At 66.2% G+C, this 16,601-nt stretch overlaps 1 protein-coding gene across 2 annotated transcripts; it reads left to right on the top strand.

The window, feature by feature from the left end:
* Positions 1-7,707: 7,707 nt before the first annotated feature.
* Positions 7,708-16,297, top strand: PTP4A3 (protein tyrosine phosphatase 4A3). Of its 2 annotated transcripts, XM_090283311.1 has the most exons (6): positions 7,720-7,845; positions 10,237-11,135; positions 12,866-12,958; positions 14,100-14,230; positions 14,833-14,907; positions 15,792-16,297. In XM_090283311.1, exons 2-6 carry the CDS (start codon positions 11,031-11,033, stop codon positions 15,907-15,909), a joined length of 522 nt encoding a protein of 173 aa, XP_090139437.1. In that variant the 5' UTR covers positions 7,720-7,845; positions 10,237-11,030; the 3' UTR covers positions 15,910-16,297. The 2 variants fall into 2 exon arrangements, with proteins under 2 accessions (XP_090139438.1, XP_090139437.1); XM_090283312.1 differs by lacking the exon at positions 12,866-12,958 and having other exon boundaries at positions 7,708-7,845.
* The last annotated feature ends 304 nt before the right edge of the window (positions 16,298-16,601 follow it).

The raw sequence follows: 16,601 nt of genomic DNA, 5'->3' as shown, positions 1-16,601 counted from the left end.
GGGTCTGCGGGGCCTGGGCGCGGAGGGCGGGTGCGAGCTCCGGCCCGTCGAGGGGCTGCCAGCTGGGGGCTGAGCACCAGTGGCCACGCAGCCCCTCAGGTCCTTGCCCAAAGGAGCTCACAGGGTGGCTGCGGGGTCAGATGGGGCGCGTGGGCCTGTGCGTGGCCGTGGCTAAAGCGAGCTCCTGGCCCATTCTGTCCACCTCCCCCCCCACTTTTCTTCAAAGAAGGTGGGTCATAGAGGTAAGGCCAGCAGGGCGGGGGTCCCCAGCCGACCGCGGCACCTTGGGGGACCTGCAGGCCACTTTGTGTGCTGGGGACAGCAACCTACCTCTGGGCCCCTTCCGCGCAGCTCCTTGGGGGCACAGGGTGGGGGGGCGGGCTGCCCCTCTCTGCCAGGCCAACCCAGAAATAGCTGTGACCTTCCGCACCCGGCCTGGCAGCGCCGGTGCCGTGAGGCCACGCTTGCCCTGCTGAGTCCTTGCAGGGTGGTGGGGCGGCTTATTTTGGACGTGGCCTCCCAAGGCCAGGCCAGAGCTCTTTCCCGTGGCTCCCGCAGGCTCCTCTGACGTGCGTCCACCAGGACCTTGGCCAGTGTCCCTGGCTACCTCTGTGATCCCGCTCCCCCTTCCCCCGCTGCCTGACCCTCCGTGGCCTGTACCACAGGAAGGGTGGGGGGAGGGGGCCTCGCTATCAAAGGGCTGGGCCTCAGTTTCCCCTTTGGGGGCTGTTTTAAGGAGAAAAGTGCATAGAAAGTGCCCACCCTGGGCTGGGTCTGAATCCGAGCTCAGCCCCTCCCAGCTGTGCGGTCTCCTCCATAACAGGGGGCAAGGGCACCTTCCAGGACTGCGTTGAAGGTGGATGTGCGGGTGTGTGCCAAGGGCACCATGTGAAGCCATTACGTGGCGGGGGCCTCAGGCCTTCCCCACGTCACAGGACTGGACACTGGGCCCAGGGGGGGCTGTTCATGGGATGTATGGGCACGAGTGAGCTGGGCAGGGGCTGAGTTGGCCTCAGAGCTGTGGGGAGGCCATGGACTTGCATTCCACCTGGGCCACAGGCTCCTCTTCTGTGACACGGGCAGCGTGCGCTCGCCTCCTGCTCTGGCCAGGCTTCTGGGTGTGTCGGTGAACAGAAGGGGCCACCACACCATGATGCCCCAAGGTCCAGCCACCCCGGGGGGCCCACACACTTGCTGGGCATTCTGTTGACAGGGTCTTAAGTCTGAGGACAGGCCAGCTTGCTCCTTGCCCCCCAAGTGGGTGCAAGGTGGCCTGTCTGAGGGTGCTGCAGTGGGATCCGACCCTGTTCCCTGTCAGAGAATGACAGGGAGGGGCTGCATGGCCTGCCAGGTGCTGGGTGCAAGAGGAAAGCCTCTCCCCTGCGCAGGGGCCCTGTCCCGGCACTGTCCAGGGGTCCCACAGAGCCGTGGCTGCTTCCCTGTGGAGAGGGTCTGGGGTCCAAGGCCTGGCTCTCTTCGGGTGGGCACATCGAATCCAGTGAATTCTGAATCCTTGCTGCAGAGGGGGCTTAACCGGAGACCACTCATTGCCTATGTGCCCCTCCCTGCCCTGTGACCATGTGACCCCTCATGGGCACTTGTGGGTGCAGTTCCCATTTTCTCACCTGTGGGCAAGAACTTGGTGGGCAGCCTCCTCCCGGCCAGCGAGGGGGACTGTTAGGCTACACGGTCCCTCCGTGAGGATCATGGCACCCACGCTGGTTCTGAGGCCCGGCTTGGAGCCTGCAGCCTGGTTTGTGGCCTGGAGTGTCTTTGTCCACTGAGCGTCCCGTGTGTGCCGTGCAGGAGAGGCTGTGCCGCCTGGTGAGGGGGAGGCGCTGAGCTCTCTGGGAGGCCGGGGCCGGGGCCTGCTTGCACTTGGCAGGGCTGAGCTGGGGGCCTGGCGGGAGGACGTTTGAGAGCCTCTCAAGGGCCATTAGCTCCAAGTGGGTCTTGAAACTCCATGTCCTGCTGGCACACCATGCCTGCTCTGGGCACAGTCTTTAGGGGCCTTGGAGACATGGTGCCTGGTGCCAGGAGTTGGTGCCAGACACCAGGGTCCGGGAGGAAAGTGCCCGCGACTGTGGACGTAGGCCTAATGCCGAGGCCAGGGAGGGCTTTTGGAGCTCGGTTCCCTCTGTCTAGAATCCCAGGGACACAGAATTCCCGGCTGGACAACCCATATTCTATAATAACAGGCTGCCAGCGTCTGAGAGAACCAGGTCTCCGGGGCTGGGGGCTCTACCAGCAGGGCAGTGGGGGCACTGCTGAGCCTACAGAACCTGTTCCCAAGCGCCCAGGGTCAGCCCCATGTGTGGGCAGATGCAGGCGCGGGGGGCCAGGGGGTGCTGCGGCCCAGGAACCTGCCTGTAACTGAGGGCGAGGTTTCGGCCCCACAGACGAGTCCAGCCATGGCCATTCTGAGATGGCTGGTTGGGGCCAGGAAGGTGCAGGGATGGGCCCAAGGCCACAGTGGGGGCTCTGCCTGATGGTTCCGACCCTCTGGGTACCAAGGCAGGACCCCAGGGCCTAAGACACAGGGAAAACCCATCTCAGAGGCAAAAGCCAAAGGCTGGGGGGACCTCCAGCCAGGGCAGTGGCCTCCTGGACGGAAGACAGGCGTGGACCTGGGGGCACGGAGGGTGTGCAGGACATGCTGGTGCTGGGCTGTGGGGGAGGGGTCCCCATCCCTCCTGGCAGAGCCGTCTGGTCCCAATGTCCCCGTTTGTGGCGCGAGTATGCATCCCCGTGGGTGAGAACAGGGAGTCCTGGCTGAGGCGCTGACTTGGTGGCCCTGTGGACAGGTGTGGCTGTCGGATGGTCCCCTTCGGTTGTGCCCACTGGCGGGGTGTTCAGAGGGGGCTGGACAGGTGGGAGGTCTGGGTGACAGCTATTGCTCCGCATTGCTCCCCCACAGGGCAGGCATAAGCATGGACTTCTTGGGGGCCACCCTAGGCCCCCAAGAATTATGCTACAGGGGACTGGACTGGCCTGAGGTCCCTCAACCCCCATCCAGAGTGGGGTGAGGGGGCTCCACCCTTCCTGAAGTCACCATCCTGGGGCAACATCCAGGAGGGGGAGGGGCAACTGACCTTGGCCCTGGGAAGCAGGAACAGCCCCTCCCCCACTGGTGGGGTCCCCATTTCCTCAGTGCTGGAGCCCAGGCTGGGGGAGGGGTGGGAGGGGATAACTCGCCCTCCCCCCTGGCTGACCTTCTCCCTCCGTCTCTGGGAGGAAAGGGCAGTAGGATGAATTGAGGGCCCTGGAGCTCAGATGGCACTTGGGAGAAGCTGGGCTGCTACCCGGATGGATGGCAGAGACCCTGCGGGTGCCCTCCTACCCCCAGCAGGCTGGGGCGGGGTGGGGTGCTTAGGCTGAGGGAGGCTGTTTCTGTGCAGGCAGGTGGGGCGGTGGGAACGCAGTGAGCTCACCCAGCAGGAAAGGGCCCTATGACCCTCTTCCCAGCTCACAGCAAGCCTCAGGCTGCCCCCTGCCAACCCCGCGCCCCTGCTGGCTGCGAGGTCTGGGCCCTGGTGCCTGGGCTCCCCTTCCCTCCGGCTCTGTGCCTGCACTGCTTGCCCCGCCCGCTCTCTCCCGCTCTGGCTGCCTGCAGTTACAGGACCCTGGGGACGGCCCTGCCTGCCAGGGCCCCAGAGCCTGGCTCAGTGGGGGAGGGGCTTCCCTTTCCCCCTCCTGGGACCAGGGTGCCCCTGTGACCTCAGACCTGTGTCCCAGCCCCCCGTCCAGCTGCTGGCGGCCCTCGGAGGGGGGAGCCACAGCTGGGCGGCAGGAACCTCCCAGGGCTGCCAGGGCCAGTACCCCAGCCTCCCTGCCATTCTGGGCGGGCGGGGGTCGGGGGCCTTTGACGCGGAGGGCGGGCATGTGGGCAGGGATAAAGCCAGGCTGGGGGCGCAGCCACGAGGGACTCCAGGACTCAGGACTTGGTGAGTGTTCGAGGGCTCCTGGCTGCCTTGGTGGCCTCTGGGGTTGTGGGCCCAGGGTGTGGAAGGTGGGGTGGCTGGAGGCCTGGGTGTGGGCACCCTGGGGCAGACCTCAGGGGAGCAGCCGGATGAGGGGTCCCCAGGTCTTCCTGCTCAGTCAGATAGGGTGAGGGGTCACCTAGTAAGGGACCCTTTCCTTGCAGACCTCAGACTGGACCACGCGGGGGCCACCCTTTTGGTCCAGCCTCTCTGACGCTGGCACGTGCCCCCAGCCTCCCAGCGGTGGCTCCGACCTCAGAGGGACAGGAGCAGGGGGCTGGGCTGCACTGGGTCATGCTGCCGTGGGGGCCCGCCTGGCCCTCCCGCCCTCGGTGGTGACAGAGCGCCTCTGTGTCCATGTTCTCTTCATTAAGTGAGGGTCATAGCGCAGTGGCGCACGGCTGGGGAGCGGGAGGGGGGGCTGTGAACAATCCTACAGTGCAGCGGGGGTGCACAGGGCCGCTCGGGACCCTCTGCCACCACGTGCCCAGAGGTGCTGGGCAGAACAGCTGCCGCACGGGGTTGGTGTGGCCGCCGGATGCTGACTTGACCACACCCCCTCCTGCTCCGCTGTAAACTTCCATCCCACAGTGAGTTGTGGGGCCACGTTAACCCCCTTGTACAGAACAAATCAGTGGAGCGGCAGGGAGCCCCCCCACCCAATAGCAGGGAACTGCTCCTGAAGTTTCTGCAGACACCCAGACACCCGCAGCTCGCTCGTCACTTGCCATGAGCCCGTTTAATGCCCCCGAGGGCCTGGGTGTCATAGCAAGAGTCACAGTGCCCTGCCCTTGCCAGTCCCACCTGCCCGCCGAGAGGGTGGCAATGACAGCCTTCCACTCTGTGGCGGGGCTGTGGCCTGCCCAGGCAGTGCCAGTGGCGGACATCACGTGAGGATGGCCTCTGTGGGCAGGTGCGTGGGTTGGCAAGTCAGTACCATGTCCCACGGGCACCACGAAGACACAGGTGTGATGAGGGTGACCCCACGCAGGACTGTGGGTAAGCAGCTCTGGGGACTGTGTTCTCTACTTCGGGATCCCGGCGGGCAGAACAAGGGCCTGGCCTGGTGGAAATGAAGCCTGCTTCCTACAGCTCCACCGCCAGGTCACAACGGGGTGCCCTGTGACTGGCTGGGAGCTGCTGCCACCGTGCAAAGCGGCTTCCCTCTCTGGCAGTGTCTCCATTTATAGAGGAGGCCACAGGCCCCAGAGAGGGCAAGTGCTGGCCCTGGGCCACACAGGGAGTCAGAGCAGTCAGCCAAGCCCTGATGATGCAGTTCTGGGCCAGCTCCTCTAGGAAGTCTTCCCTGATCACCTGGTGCTCCAACTCTGATTTCTGCAGCACCTGCCTGCAGTGTTGGCTTATTCTGCTGGGAGGCTCCTCCTGCTGGCCCCTGCCCCAGCAGTGGGCATTCAGGAGGCACCAGAGGGAGGGACTAATAACAGGAGGAGCTGCCTGAAGTTGGAAGGCGATGCCAAGAAGTAGTGAGCAAGAAGTAGTGAGCAAGCCAGGGATTAAATGACGCAGGTGACCTTTGAGACTCTTCTGTACCTCAGGGACTGAGATCCCGTGATGGCTCTGGACAGTTCCCAGAGCTGGACCTCTGCCCAGAACGTTGGGTCATTTGTCCACAAACAAGTGGGGGGCCCTCCTGGTGCTGGCCCTTGTGCAGGACGCGGCAGCCTCCACGTCTGCCTCCGGGGCACGCCTCCCCTGGAGCTGGGCCAGTCTCCACTAAAGGGCATGTGGTTGAAGGGAGAGGGGACAGGGCAGGAGTGGGGTCGGGGAGAGAGAGCACTGACGGTCAGTGATGGGGCTGGACCTGCTGCTGCTGGGTGGGGGGTCAGGAGAGACTCTGGGGAGGTTTCCTGGGGGGTGGGGGAGGGCTGCCCTGTCGGGCCTCCCCTCCCGGCAGCCCCAGCCGTGTGCAGACTCGGGCCTGCTCTGGGAGGGCTCCAGGAACGGCTTCTGCCCGATAAAAATAGACTTCTCTGAAGGGCTTGGGGCTGTGCCAAGGGCAGCAGGTGCCCCCCCCCCCCCGGCCTGGCCAGAGTGGGTGCCCCAGGCGAGGGGGGATAGGGATGCTGGGGCCCAGGTTGGCAGCCTAGGCAGCAGGGTGGGCTCCGTGTCCCGGGTGCAGGATCCCTGGGCTCGATGGGAACTTTCACCTGGACGGATGGGGAACGGGCGGGGTTGGGGAAGCCGCTGGCCCCAGAGGCCGTGTCTCCACAGGACCCGGGCCCGGACGAGCAAAACTCAGCCCAGCTGAGGTTCTGCTTGCTGACTGTGTGGCTGCAGGAAGGCCCCCGAGCTCTCTGAGCTGCTGTGTGTTACCCACGCCGTGGCTGACAGTTCACGGAACGCAGCTTCTGGCAGTGCCGGGGGGACCGACCCTCAGTGAGCAGTCCAGGCAGGAGGGGGGTGGGACACTGAGTGTCCAGAACCGTCCTTCAGGGCGCAGAGAGCACTGGAGTGGGAGAGCCACCAAGGCCGCCCTGGTGCTGGGTGGGGCACAGGGCAGGAGCCCTTGTCTGGGAGCTTGAGCCCTCAGCTCTTTGATGGGTGGCAGACCACCTGGCTTGGTTGGGGGTGTATCTGCAGGTGGGGCTCCTGCGGGTCTTTCTGCCCCGTGCAATTGTCTGTAATGGAGGGTGACAGGCACGGCCGATGCTCTCTGAATGTGTGTGTGGAAAGCCCAGGAAAGTGCCGTGTTCTTGGCTGGGTCTCCCACCAGCTCCCCTGGCTGCCCCTGCAGTGCTGGCTGCCAATTGCTGGGGCTGGCTGCCTGGCTGGGAGCTGGGTTCAGAGCAGGGGGTCTTCCTACCCATCTGCCCCCTCCCGAGGGCCTCTGGGCTGGCAGGGGAGGCAGGGCACTGACTGTGACATCAGTCCATTCTTGGGGCTCTCATTTGGGGGACCGCGTGTGTCTGGGCACGGTGCTTCCTGAAAGCAAAGCCAGGACCCTGGGAGGGTTTTGCCTGGGTCGTCATGGAGGGTCTCCTGGGCCAGGGCGTCTTTTCTGAGCCTTGAAGGGCAAGCTGCTGGGGAGACAGCACCCTGGGAGCCCTGCCTTTCTGTGGGGGGCATGTGGGCTGAGTCCCCGGGGGTCCATTCCCCACCTGCACACTAGGGGCGGGGTGGGGAACGACAGCTCCCGCCCTCCAGCCACGAGGGTTCCTCCAGGGTCTGCGGTGTCTGGCACGCAGTAGGTCCTGGGCGGCGTGAAACCCGGGTCGGAGCAGGAGCCTGAGCAGGCAGACCCTGGGGCCGGGCGAGGCGGGCGGCGGTGGGCCTGGGGGCTCGGCCTCATTTCCCCGCCTGGGCCGTGGGTGCCCTGCTTTGCATTTTCAAAGTTCTGGGTCCAGGCTTTGGCCTGTGCGGAGGTGGCCCCCCAGCAGCACGCTCCACGCCGCGCGGTCCCCCAGCAGCCCCCCCGCGACGGGGCCCTGGGGAGCCCCGGAGGGTTCCCGAGCGGCGCGCCCTCGCCGGGTGGGAGCGAGGCCGTGCGCCCGCGGCAGGGGCCCCGCCCCGTGGCGGCCAGCGGCCCTCCCCTCTGCCCTTGCGTTTCCCCTTCCTCTGCGCCGCCGCCTCCTCCGCGCCGGGCCCTCGGCCGCCCCTTTGTTTGCCGCGCGCGGCGGGCCCACGGTTATATTTAGGCGGCAGGTGTGGGAGCCACAACAAGCCAGGTCGCCAGCCGGTCACCCGCCATCCTGCCCACGTGACGCCCGGGCGCTATAAATAGCCCCCGGCCGCCGGGCCCGGGGAGCGTCCGCGGGGAGCCACCGCCCCGCGCTGTGGGTCTCCTGGCCCCGGCCGGTTTGGCCCCGCGTGGATGGAGGCAGCGGAGCGACGCCTGCACTCCCGGGTGAGCGGGGCCGTGCAGGACGCGGGCGGGGGCGTGCCGGGAGGACCCCAGCCCCGCCCCGGGGAGGTGGCCGCACCCCTCGGAACCAGCCTCAGCAGCGTGTGGTGTCGGGGCTAAGGCGCCGCAGGACCGGCGGGTAGGAGCCCGAGAGCCAAGCGCTGGCCGCGGCGCTCGGCGCGCGGGGTTCCTGCCTTACCTCTCCTGGGCCCTGAGCCCCAGTGCGCCAGCCTCCCCGCTTTCATCGCGGGCTCTGGGTCCAGAGGGGCTGGCTCTCCCTGAAGCCCTCTGTGTTCAAACTCCTGCTGGCTCCTCGGCCAATGTGGCTGTGGATGAGGGCGGGTTCCACTCCGCCAGCCGGGCTGAGGGTTGCTCTGGACTCCGAGACTTGAGCTTGAGACACCCCCAGGGGCACTTTGCTGGTCTGGGCAGGGCCCAGGGAAGGTCCTCGGTCTCCCCCTGGTCTGTGCGCTCATCTGCAGACGGGAGGGCGAGGGGGTTGCTCCTCACAGGTCTCCAAGGGGCAGTTGTTCTGGACATGGGAGCGTAGGAGGAGGCGGGCTGTGGTCCCAGGAGGGGCGTGTGGGCTGTGGCTGGAAGGCCAGAGCGGTGAGCTTCGGACTCCTGTGGAATGGCGGGCGGGCGTGGGGGTGGTGGCTGGCGGACTTGGGTCTGCCCTGCCTGGGGACCCTGCTCAGGGCCTCACTGAGGAGGTGTGGTTAGGAGGGATGTCTCTCCCTGAGGGCGGTCACCAGGCCTGGCTGAGATGTGCGGGGCACCCGGGACAGGGGAGTGGGCTTTGCTGTTTGCTCCCACCTGCGGCCGGGGGTCCCAGACCCAGCGGGGACAGGTGGGCTGTGTGGTGAGACCCAGTGGGGTGGTGGCCTCTGGGCCTAGCCAGTCTAACCCTTAACCCCATGACAAGTGACAGCTTCAGGCTCAAGTGGGCATTGGTAGGGGTGGCCCTAGGCTCCGCCCTGCCTGGTGACCCTCGGCCCTCAGGACTTGCCCAGGGACACTGGGCAGTAGAGCCAGGCCATCTGCTGTGGCCCACAGGTGTCCCCGAGCAGTGAGGCCGAGTCCTGTGGCTTCCGTGGGCCTTTTTCCCTCCCTTCCTGCTGGTAAACACACCCGCACATGCACACACACACGTGCACGTGCGCCCCAGGAGGCTCAGGTGTTTGTGCGCTCGCTCTCAGGGCGTCCGCAGCTGTCTCCTTCTGGCTTTGGGATGGCACAGGTGGCGGCTGAGTGAGGACAGAACCCGCTCCTGTGCCTTTCTCCCCTTCCTGGCACCCCACATGCCTGGCTGACCCTCCTGGGACCACAGCAAGGGGCGGGGATGAGGGAGCTGTGGTGGCTGCCTGCAGCCTGGGAGTGGGCCCGCAGTGTCTGGGGTCTGAGGCGTTGGGCCCAGGCTGAGGTCCCAGGGGCCACTTGGTCACAGCTGGAGGGACCTTGGGGGCATCTTATTCAGCCTCTCATTGTGCAGATGAGGAAACTGAGGCCAGTGACATGTCCAAGGACCCCAGCCTGCCCTGGGGGTGTGAGTGGGGCTGGTACTGCTGCTGGGGCCCCAGGCCTGGACCTTTGGTGCCCAAAGGGGGAGGGACAGGCGTAGAGGTGCTCGATGGCTGTCTCTGTGGCCTGGCAGCATCCCTCCCTGGCTCCCTGTCACAGAGTGACCCCCTCCTGGCCGCCTGCGCCCTCATCACCGTGGCGTGTGCCTGGCAGCCGGCCCTCTGGCTGCTGTGGCCTGTCCTGGTTCTCTGAGCTCTCGGAGCACAGGGCCCGGCTTGTTTACCCCTGTGCCCGGCCAGCCCTGTGGGCATGCGGTGGGGATAGTGGCTGGGGCAGAGAGACGGGTAAGGTGGATCACGGCCATGAGTGGGGCCCCCTTCCGCCCACCCACCGGGTTCCAGTGCCTCTGTTCCTGAGCCCCTGTCTCTGAGGACTGGCTGCCCCAGGACCTTCCGGCTCAGCAGTTCCACAGTGGACAGGGGGACTGTCTGGGGTACGGCGGGGGGGGGTGTGTGTGTCCGCGGATCACAGGAGGGGGCCAGGCTCCGGGTGCTAGGCCTCTGTCACCACACACCTGGCATCGTGTGCCAGGGCTCAGGCCTCTCCTAGGGCGGGGGCGTGATCCTGAAATCCTTCCCTCACTCTGTCCCTCTCCGCTGCATCCTGGTGGCTGTCCTGTCGCCTCAGGGCCCGGGGCAGCAGGGGCTGTCCTTCCTGTGCGCTCCGGTGGGGAAACAGAGGCCCGAGGAGGGTCGCCCCCTCAGCGAGCTCCTGCAGCATGTCCCGGGGAGACGCAGCCACGCCGTGGTGGAGGTCGGGCAGGGGCTCCTGGTGGCCCCTGATGTTTTCACTGTCTTCGCTCTGTGTCCCCAGACGCTGCCCGCCGCTGACTGGCCTGGGATTCATGGAGCGGGTCTTGAGGGGCAGCTCTGAGCACTGCCGTGTCCAGCCTCACCGTGCCTGCTGCTGAGGGCGCCCCTGTGCCTCCGGCCCTCACCATCGCCCTCACCCGCCAATGGCCTCCGCCCGGCCCAGGGCCGCCTGAGCGCCCCGCGCCCCGCCAGGACTTGCTGTGCCCCGATGGGGTAACGTGACACAGGCCCACGCGTCGGAGCCGCTGCCCGCCCGCCGCGGCCGCCGCCTGGGACCGCCGCCCCAAGGGGGCCCTGTCGGTGCGGTTCACGTCCGCTTTTCCTTTGGTCCTTGGGGCTTGGAGCCCGCCTTTGAGTGCGGGGCCGCCCACCTGCCCACCGAAGCAGAGAGGACGGGCGTCCCCAGCAACGGGCACGGCTCCGGCCACGGCTGCGGTGGCCCGAGAGACTCTGGGCTTTTTAAAGTCGCCTTTGCTGAGTTTCCGATTGTTGTTACTTTTCCGCTTTTATAATCGCTCGTCTCTGAGAGGCAGGAGCTTGGATGAGCCCGTCTTACTTCTGGGGCACGGTTTCTTCTTTCTCTTTTTGAAAGAGTTGGATTTTCTTTTTTAACTCTGCGCACACCGGGCAGCGTCCTACCCCCCCCAAGTATTTGCACAATATTTGTGCGGGGAGTGGGGGCAGGTTTTTTAAAGCATTTTTCTCTCTTGGACAAGCACAGGGATCCCATTTTTGGGTTTTGGGGGGCTGGGGGCTCCTCCCGGGCGTGTTCCCAGCCCATCTCGGGGCGGAGCCATGGCACGCATGAACCGGCCCGCCCCCGTGGAGGTGAGCTACAAGAACATGCGGTTCCTCATCACGCACAACCCCACCAACGCCACGCTCAGCACCTTCATTGAGGTGAGTGGGCCGGGCGGGGCGTCCAGCTAACCTGCTGCGCTGCCCGCCGCCTCCAGCTTGTAGCTGCCGTCCCCGGTTACAGGATCGCCGACGGGGGACACGAGACTGTCCCCAAGAGTTCGGGGTGAGGGCTGCTGGGGGGTCAGTCGGCTCCTTGGGGACCGGCGGGTGGGCAGGTGGGCTCCAGGCTACGCGGACAGAGGCAGGTTCAGAGGCGGGAGGGCAGCCTCACGCACTTGCCTCTGCAGAGGCCGAGCAGGGGCCGGGGTTCCGGGTGAGGCGCGGCTGCCGGCGCAGCCCGGGCACAGGCAGGGCGGTGCCCTGCGGAGGCCAGCACCACGGCCAGCTCCGGGCCCGGTCCAGGCAGGCTCAGGGCGGGGAAGCCCAAAGGCTCTGCGGGAGGCCTCCGGTGGGGGGCTTCATGCTGCTGGGGTCTGTGTGAGGGGGGCTGGGCGAGTCCGCGCTGGAGAGTCGGAGGGCTGAAGGGTGCCGTTCGCAGGCCCGGCTGATGTGCCCGGCTGTGTCTGCAGAGCCCGGCGGAAGCCTGGAGGGCGGGGTCGGACTCCCCACTGTTGGTGGGGCCCGGGGCGGGGTGCAGGGCCGTTGGAGGCCTCAGCCTCCTCCCTCCTCAGCATGAGAGCTTGTCACCGTTACAGAGACCTGGGCACAAGGGGACCTCGAAAACTATACATGCAGAGGCAGCGGGTCCCCTGCCAGCAGGTGTCTTGGACCCAGGACATGAGCCAGGGGTCCTTCTGAGGGCTGTGCCCCTCGCAGCCGAGACCCTTGAGACCACAGCAGGACCTGGGAAGATACGGAGTGCAGCGCTCAGTCGGTGGTCAGGGTCAGGACTCAGCATGGGACCAGGATCAAGGGTCAGCGTGTGACTGGGGTCAGGGCGTCGACCTGGGTCTGGTGGCGGCACCTGCTGCTCCAGGCACGGAGGGATCTCGGGCGTTCCCACAGCCACGGAGCCCTGCACCCTCTCCTGGCCCCATTCTTAGAAGTTCTCTGTCCTGCCCTCACTGCGCCCGGTGTCCCTGTCGCATGACAAGCAGGACCCAGCAGCTGATTCCTCACCATCCTCAAAATAGCTGCTGGGAGCAGCCCCTGCTGTGGCTGGTGGAGGGGATACCTGCCCCCCGCCCCGGGGGTATAAATATCCCTGGGCCTGGCTGTGAACTATCTTGACCTTTTCCCTGGGGCTTCCCTGCTATTGTGCTGGCCTGGCTCCCTTCGCAGGCGCCGCCCCCGAGGCCTGCCCCTCCCGGACTGCTGGCCCCTGTGTGGGGTCTGGATGTGCCCTTGCCTGGACCACTCATGCCCTGCTCTGGGAGGGCTGCTGAGAGCGGGGTCATACGGTGGCCCCTGTGCAGGCTGCTGGTGGCCCATCCCTGCTTGGGGGTCCAGGAGGCTTGTTTGGAAAATGGGGTCCTTCTGGGTCCTAAGCACCCAAGAGAGTGGAGGCAACATGCTAGAGGCTGTGTTCCCCAGGGGACTGGGTGGGGACACCTCCTCTCTGCTCAGTGGGCCAGGGTGCAGCTGCCCCAGAACCATCAGGAAAGACCGTTGCCCCAGCAACCGTGGAGCCCGGAAGGCTGCCCCTGGTGGCCCCTGTGGCGCGTCCGCCTCTCTGTGTTGTTGAGCCGGTGCGGAGGACCCTGCCCCGTCTGGGGTCCCGCCCTGCGTCTCGCAGCCCAGCCCGGCCTTCCCCTGCTCCCCTCCTGCAGGACCTGAAGAAGTACGGGGCCACCACCGTGGTGCGCGTGTGCGAAGTGACGTATGACAAGGCCCTGCTGGAAAAGGACGGCATCACCGTTGTGGTGAGGGGCGCGGTGCTGGGGCTTCGCTGCGGGGGGAAGGGGAACCTCTCCTCACCTCACAGCACAGCGAGGCAGGCCCCTGTGGCCTCCCTGCGCGCCACCTGCCACCCCAGCATGTTTGCGCTTGGGCCACGTCTTGGAGAGGCCCCGGCCTTGGGCCATGTGACCTTCCGTGAGTCACCTCCTCTCTGCATGGCCTTTTCTGACCTCGAGAGTGGTGTGCTTGTCCCAGGCCAGCCTGGCCCAGGGGACGGGAGCACACGTGCCCAGCTCGGCCACAGGCTGCAGGCACACGGCTTCTCAGCCTCAGGACAGGCCCCGAGGTGCTCAGTTGTGGGGAAACTGAGGCTGGGGTCAGAGGCTGTCTGAGGCCACTGACTACGGCAGAACAGGGACCATCAGGGAGTGGCACTTTGGTAATGACACCCCCTCTGGGGCTGCTTCTCCGTCAGGGGCTGGGGCTGTGACCCAGCAGCCAGGCCTGGTGGGGACATGGCCCCCCTGTGCAGATGCCCGAGACTCAGGGCCGCCCCTGGACTCTGGGCATGTGCGGGCTGAGCAGGGAGTGGGCCGCCCTGGGCCTGTCGCAGAGACTGCTGTGTCTCTGGCTGCCTGAGCTGAGCCTGTGCCCTGGCGCTGGGCAGAGGGCGCTTCGGGGAGAGGGCGGGGCAGGCTCACATGGTGGGCCCCCAGGGAGGCTGTCTGGGGAGGCCGTGGGGAGGGACGCCTGGGCTGTTTCCTTGGTGCCTGGCCCTGGGGACCGGCGTCCATGCAGAGGGTGGGTGGCCGTGCCTCCATGTCCCTGCAGGAGGGTGTCACAGCACCTCTCTGGGGCAGGGCAGAAGGAGCCGGCCTGAGCCCTGCCCCTGCCCTTCCCCACCCTGTGACCCTGTTCCACTCCTGTTGGTGCCCAGAACGACTCGAGGTCGAAGTGTGCACAGTGCCTCTTAGCTCAGGGAGTTGGCGGCCTTGCCCTTCCTTCCCCTGCAGCAGGAAGGATTTGGGTTAGACGGGAGGCAGTGAGGCAGGCTGGTTTCATCCAGATGTTGCCGTGTCTGGAGGCTGGGGACAGGCTGGCCTGGGCCCCTCCAGTCCACCGACCTCTGGGGTGGGGGTTTCTCAGAGGCTGACACCTTTGCAGGACTGGCCGTTTGATGACGGGGCACCCCCACCCAGCAAGGTGGTGGAGGACTGGCTGAGCCTGCTGAAGGCCAAGTTCTGCGATGACCCCGGCAGCTGCGTGGCTGTGCACTGCGTGGCTGGCCTGGGACGGTGAGCCAGTGGGGCAGGGCGGGTGGGCTTGCTTGACCATGGGGATCTTATGGCCTGACTCGCTCTCAGATGTGGGTGCTAAGCCCCCCATCACACATGACCTCTTTCCAGAGGGTTCCCAGACAGGGCCCTCCCACAGCCTCTTAGGGAGGAAGTCCTTCCTGAAGTCTGCCTCCACTCCTTCCTGCTGTGGTTGCAACTTTGTCCCTGTACTAGAGCACCAAGGAGCTGCCAGCCGCATCCCTCCCCAGACAGAAAAACCCCAATCCCACCAAACAGCCTGGGTTTGGTGGAAGAAACCCAACTTTGCAGAGGGAAGACCGGCTGAGCTGGGCTGATAGCTGATATCAAGCTCTTGTTCTGAGCCCAGCACAGAGATGTTGCCTGGCCCACTGGAGGTCACACAGCAGGGCTAGGAGGGAATGGGATTTGGACCCAGGTGGCTGAGCTGGGCTGAGAGTCTGCACCCTTCATGGGGGACTGAGGGGCTCTGGAGTGAGTCTGGGCAGCCGTCTAGGGGAGGGGCGCTGTGTCTTCAGTGGGTGGCCTGTGGGGAGGGAGGTGCAGAGGCTTGGGTGACCTGGCCCTGCTCTCCACCCCAGGGCTCCGGTCCTCGTGGCACTGGCCCTCCTCGAGAGCGGGATGCAGTACGAGGACGCCATCCAGTTCATCCGGCAGTGAGTGGCTGGCCGTGGGGAGGGTGGCTGCTGAGAGCTTAGGGCCCAGAGTCCTGCCAGCGGCATTCCTGTCCCCCAGTCCCGTGCACCCTCCTGGCCCCGAGGCCTGCACCCTGGGACCGGGGATGGGGGTGTGGTGGTGGCAGTGGCGGGGTGAGGTGAAGGCTGAGCTGTGGTCCCTCCACCCGGGGCTGTGTGAGTCAGGACAGGCTGTGCTCCAGGCCCAGCCTCTGAGAACCACGCGGGGTGTCCTCGCTCTCAGGTCCTGCCCGATGCCATCAGTGGGGGCAGCCCCTTGTCCTGCCGTGTCCCTAGATCACAGAGACAGCCACCGTGGATCACACTGTCTCTTGAAGCTCTGTCTGGCACACATGTCTCTTCTATTCACATTTCATTGGTCAGAGCAAGTCCATGGCCACATCTGAGGTCCTGGGTGGTGGGGACAGACGACCTCCAAAGTGTTATACGCCCTGTCACTTGGGGACCCTACTTGCCTCCCCTGCTCCTTCCCAGGTGAAAGGCTTGTTCAGGCTTCACCCAGGCGGCCCTCCAGCAGCCCATGGCTTGGGGGTGCACTGGTACCTGGGTAAATATGGGGGCCTTGGGAGAGTGGGGAACACAGAGGTAGAGAGGTCAGGGGGTCAGCCTGGAGGAGGTGACAGCCAGGCGAGCTGAAGGCCAGCAGGGGTGATAGCAGGTGACTGGGAAGGGTGGCCCTCGCAGTGGGAACGACTCAGGCAAAGGCCCAAGGGTAGAACAGGCTCTGCTCCAGCCGCCGCCCCGCACCCCCCCCCACCCCCAATCTCTGGCCTCCAGCTCCCTGGGGCAGGGCAGGTGGCCGAGCCGGGTCCCACCTGACCCCCACCCCTGGCCCGTCTCCCCAGGAAGCGGCGCGGAGCCATCAACAGCAAACAGCTCGCCTACTTGGAAAAGTACCGGCCCAAACAGAGACTCCGGTTCAAAGACTCGCACACGCACAAGACCAAATGCTGCATCATGTAGCCCAGGACTCAGCCGCCTGGGGCTGCGGCGGGACCCGCCCTGTCCCCACAGCAGGGCCACCCCGGGCCCGCTCCGCCCATGCACCTTCCGCCGTCTCTCTCCCTCTGCCACGTTTTGGTTCCATCCTCCCCTGTGTTCTCTGTCTGGATGCCCCGCGTCTGTCCCCGTGTCCTGGGTGTGTGTCTCTGAGGCTGTCCCTGCCTCGCTGCCCCCGCCCCCACCCCTGCCCCGTATGTTGGGCGGCAGGTGTACTTTCTAACCACTGGGCCTGACCCCTGCTCCGCAGCCCCTTGCCCTGACCTGTCCTTGGTCCCTTAAATTATTGGGTCTGAGGGTGGTCAGCTGTCCTGGGCTCTTGAAGGCAATAAAACAGGACCCTGTGGCTGTGCATGTGGAGAGTGGGGTGCAGGGCCGGCCGCGTGGTTGGGGCGCCCAGAAGCCGCTGTCCAGGCTGCACTGGGGCTCCCCCTGGTGTCCATGCCGCGTCCCTGCGCTCTCTGGCTTCGGGACAGGGGACCTCCCTGACAGCGGAGCAAGCGGGGGCTCCATGGCTGCCCTGCTAATGTCGGGGGCTGGGGCCTGGTGGCCAGTGAGTGGCTGCCCTGTTCTGCCCCTGGCAGGCGCCTGCCCCTCAGAGGACAAGAGGGAGTGGGCGAGGGTGGCCAACTCGGCTTCCTGTGTCCAGCTTCCTC

This window comes from Furipterus horrens, unplaced genomic scaffold, assembly GCF_987537825.1.
Source record: "Furipterus horrens unplaced genomic scaffold, mFurHor1.1.pri manual_scaffold_7, whole genome shotgun sequence".
In the NCBI taxonomy this organism is placed as follows: Eukaryota; Metazoa; Chordata; class Mammalia; order Chiroptera; family Furipteridae; genus Furipterus; species Furipterus horrens.
This window is presented reverse-complemented; position numbering and strand designations above follow the sequence as displayed.

What these genes read in the sequence shown, in the direction of transcription:
- PTP4A3 (XM_090283311.1), top strand. Translation starts at nt 11,031, where the DNA reads ATGGCACGCATGAACCGGCCCGCCCCCGTGGAGGTGAGCTACAAGAAC. An exon ending in AGGACGGCATCACCGTTGTG is followed by an intron (nt 12,959 to 14,099) that starts GTGAGGGGCGCG and finishes ACACCTTTGCAG; the next exon opens with GACTGGCCGTTTGATGACGG. An exon ending in TGCGTGGCTGGCCTGGGACG is followed by an intron (nt 14,231 to 14,832) that starts GTGAGCCAGTGG and finishes TCTCCACCCCAG; the next exon opens with GGCTCCGGTCCTCGTGGCAC.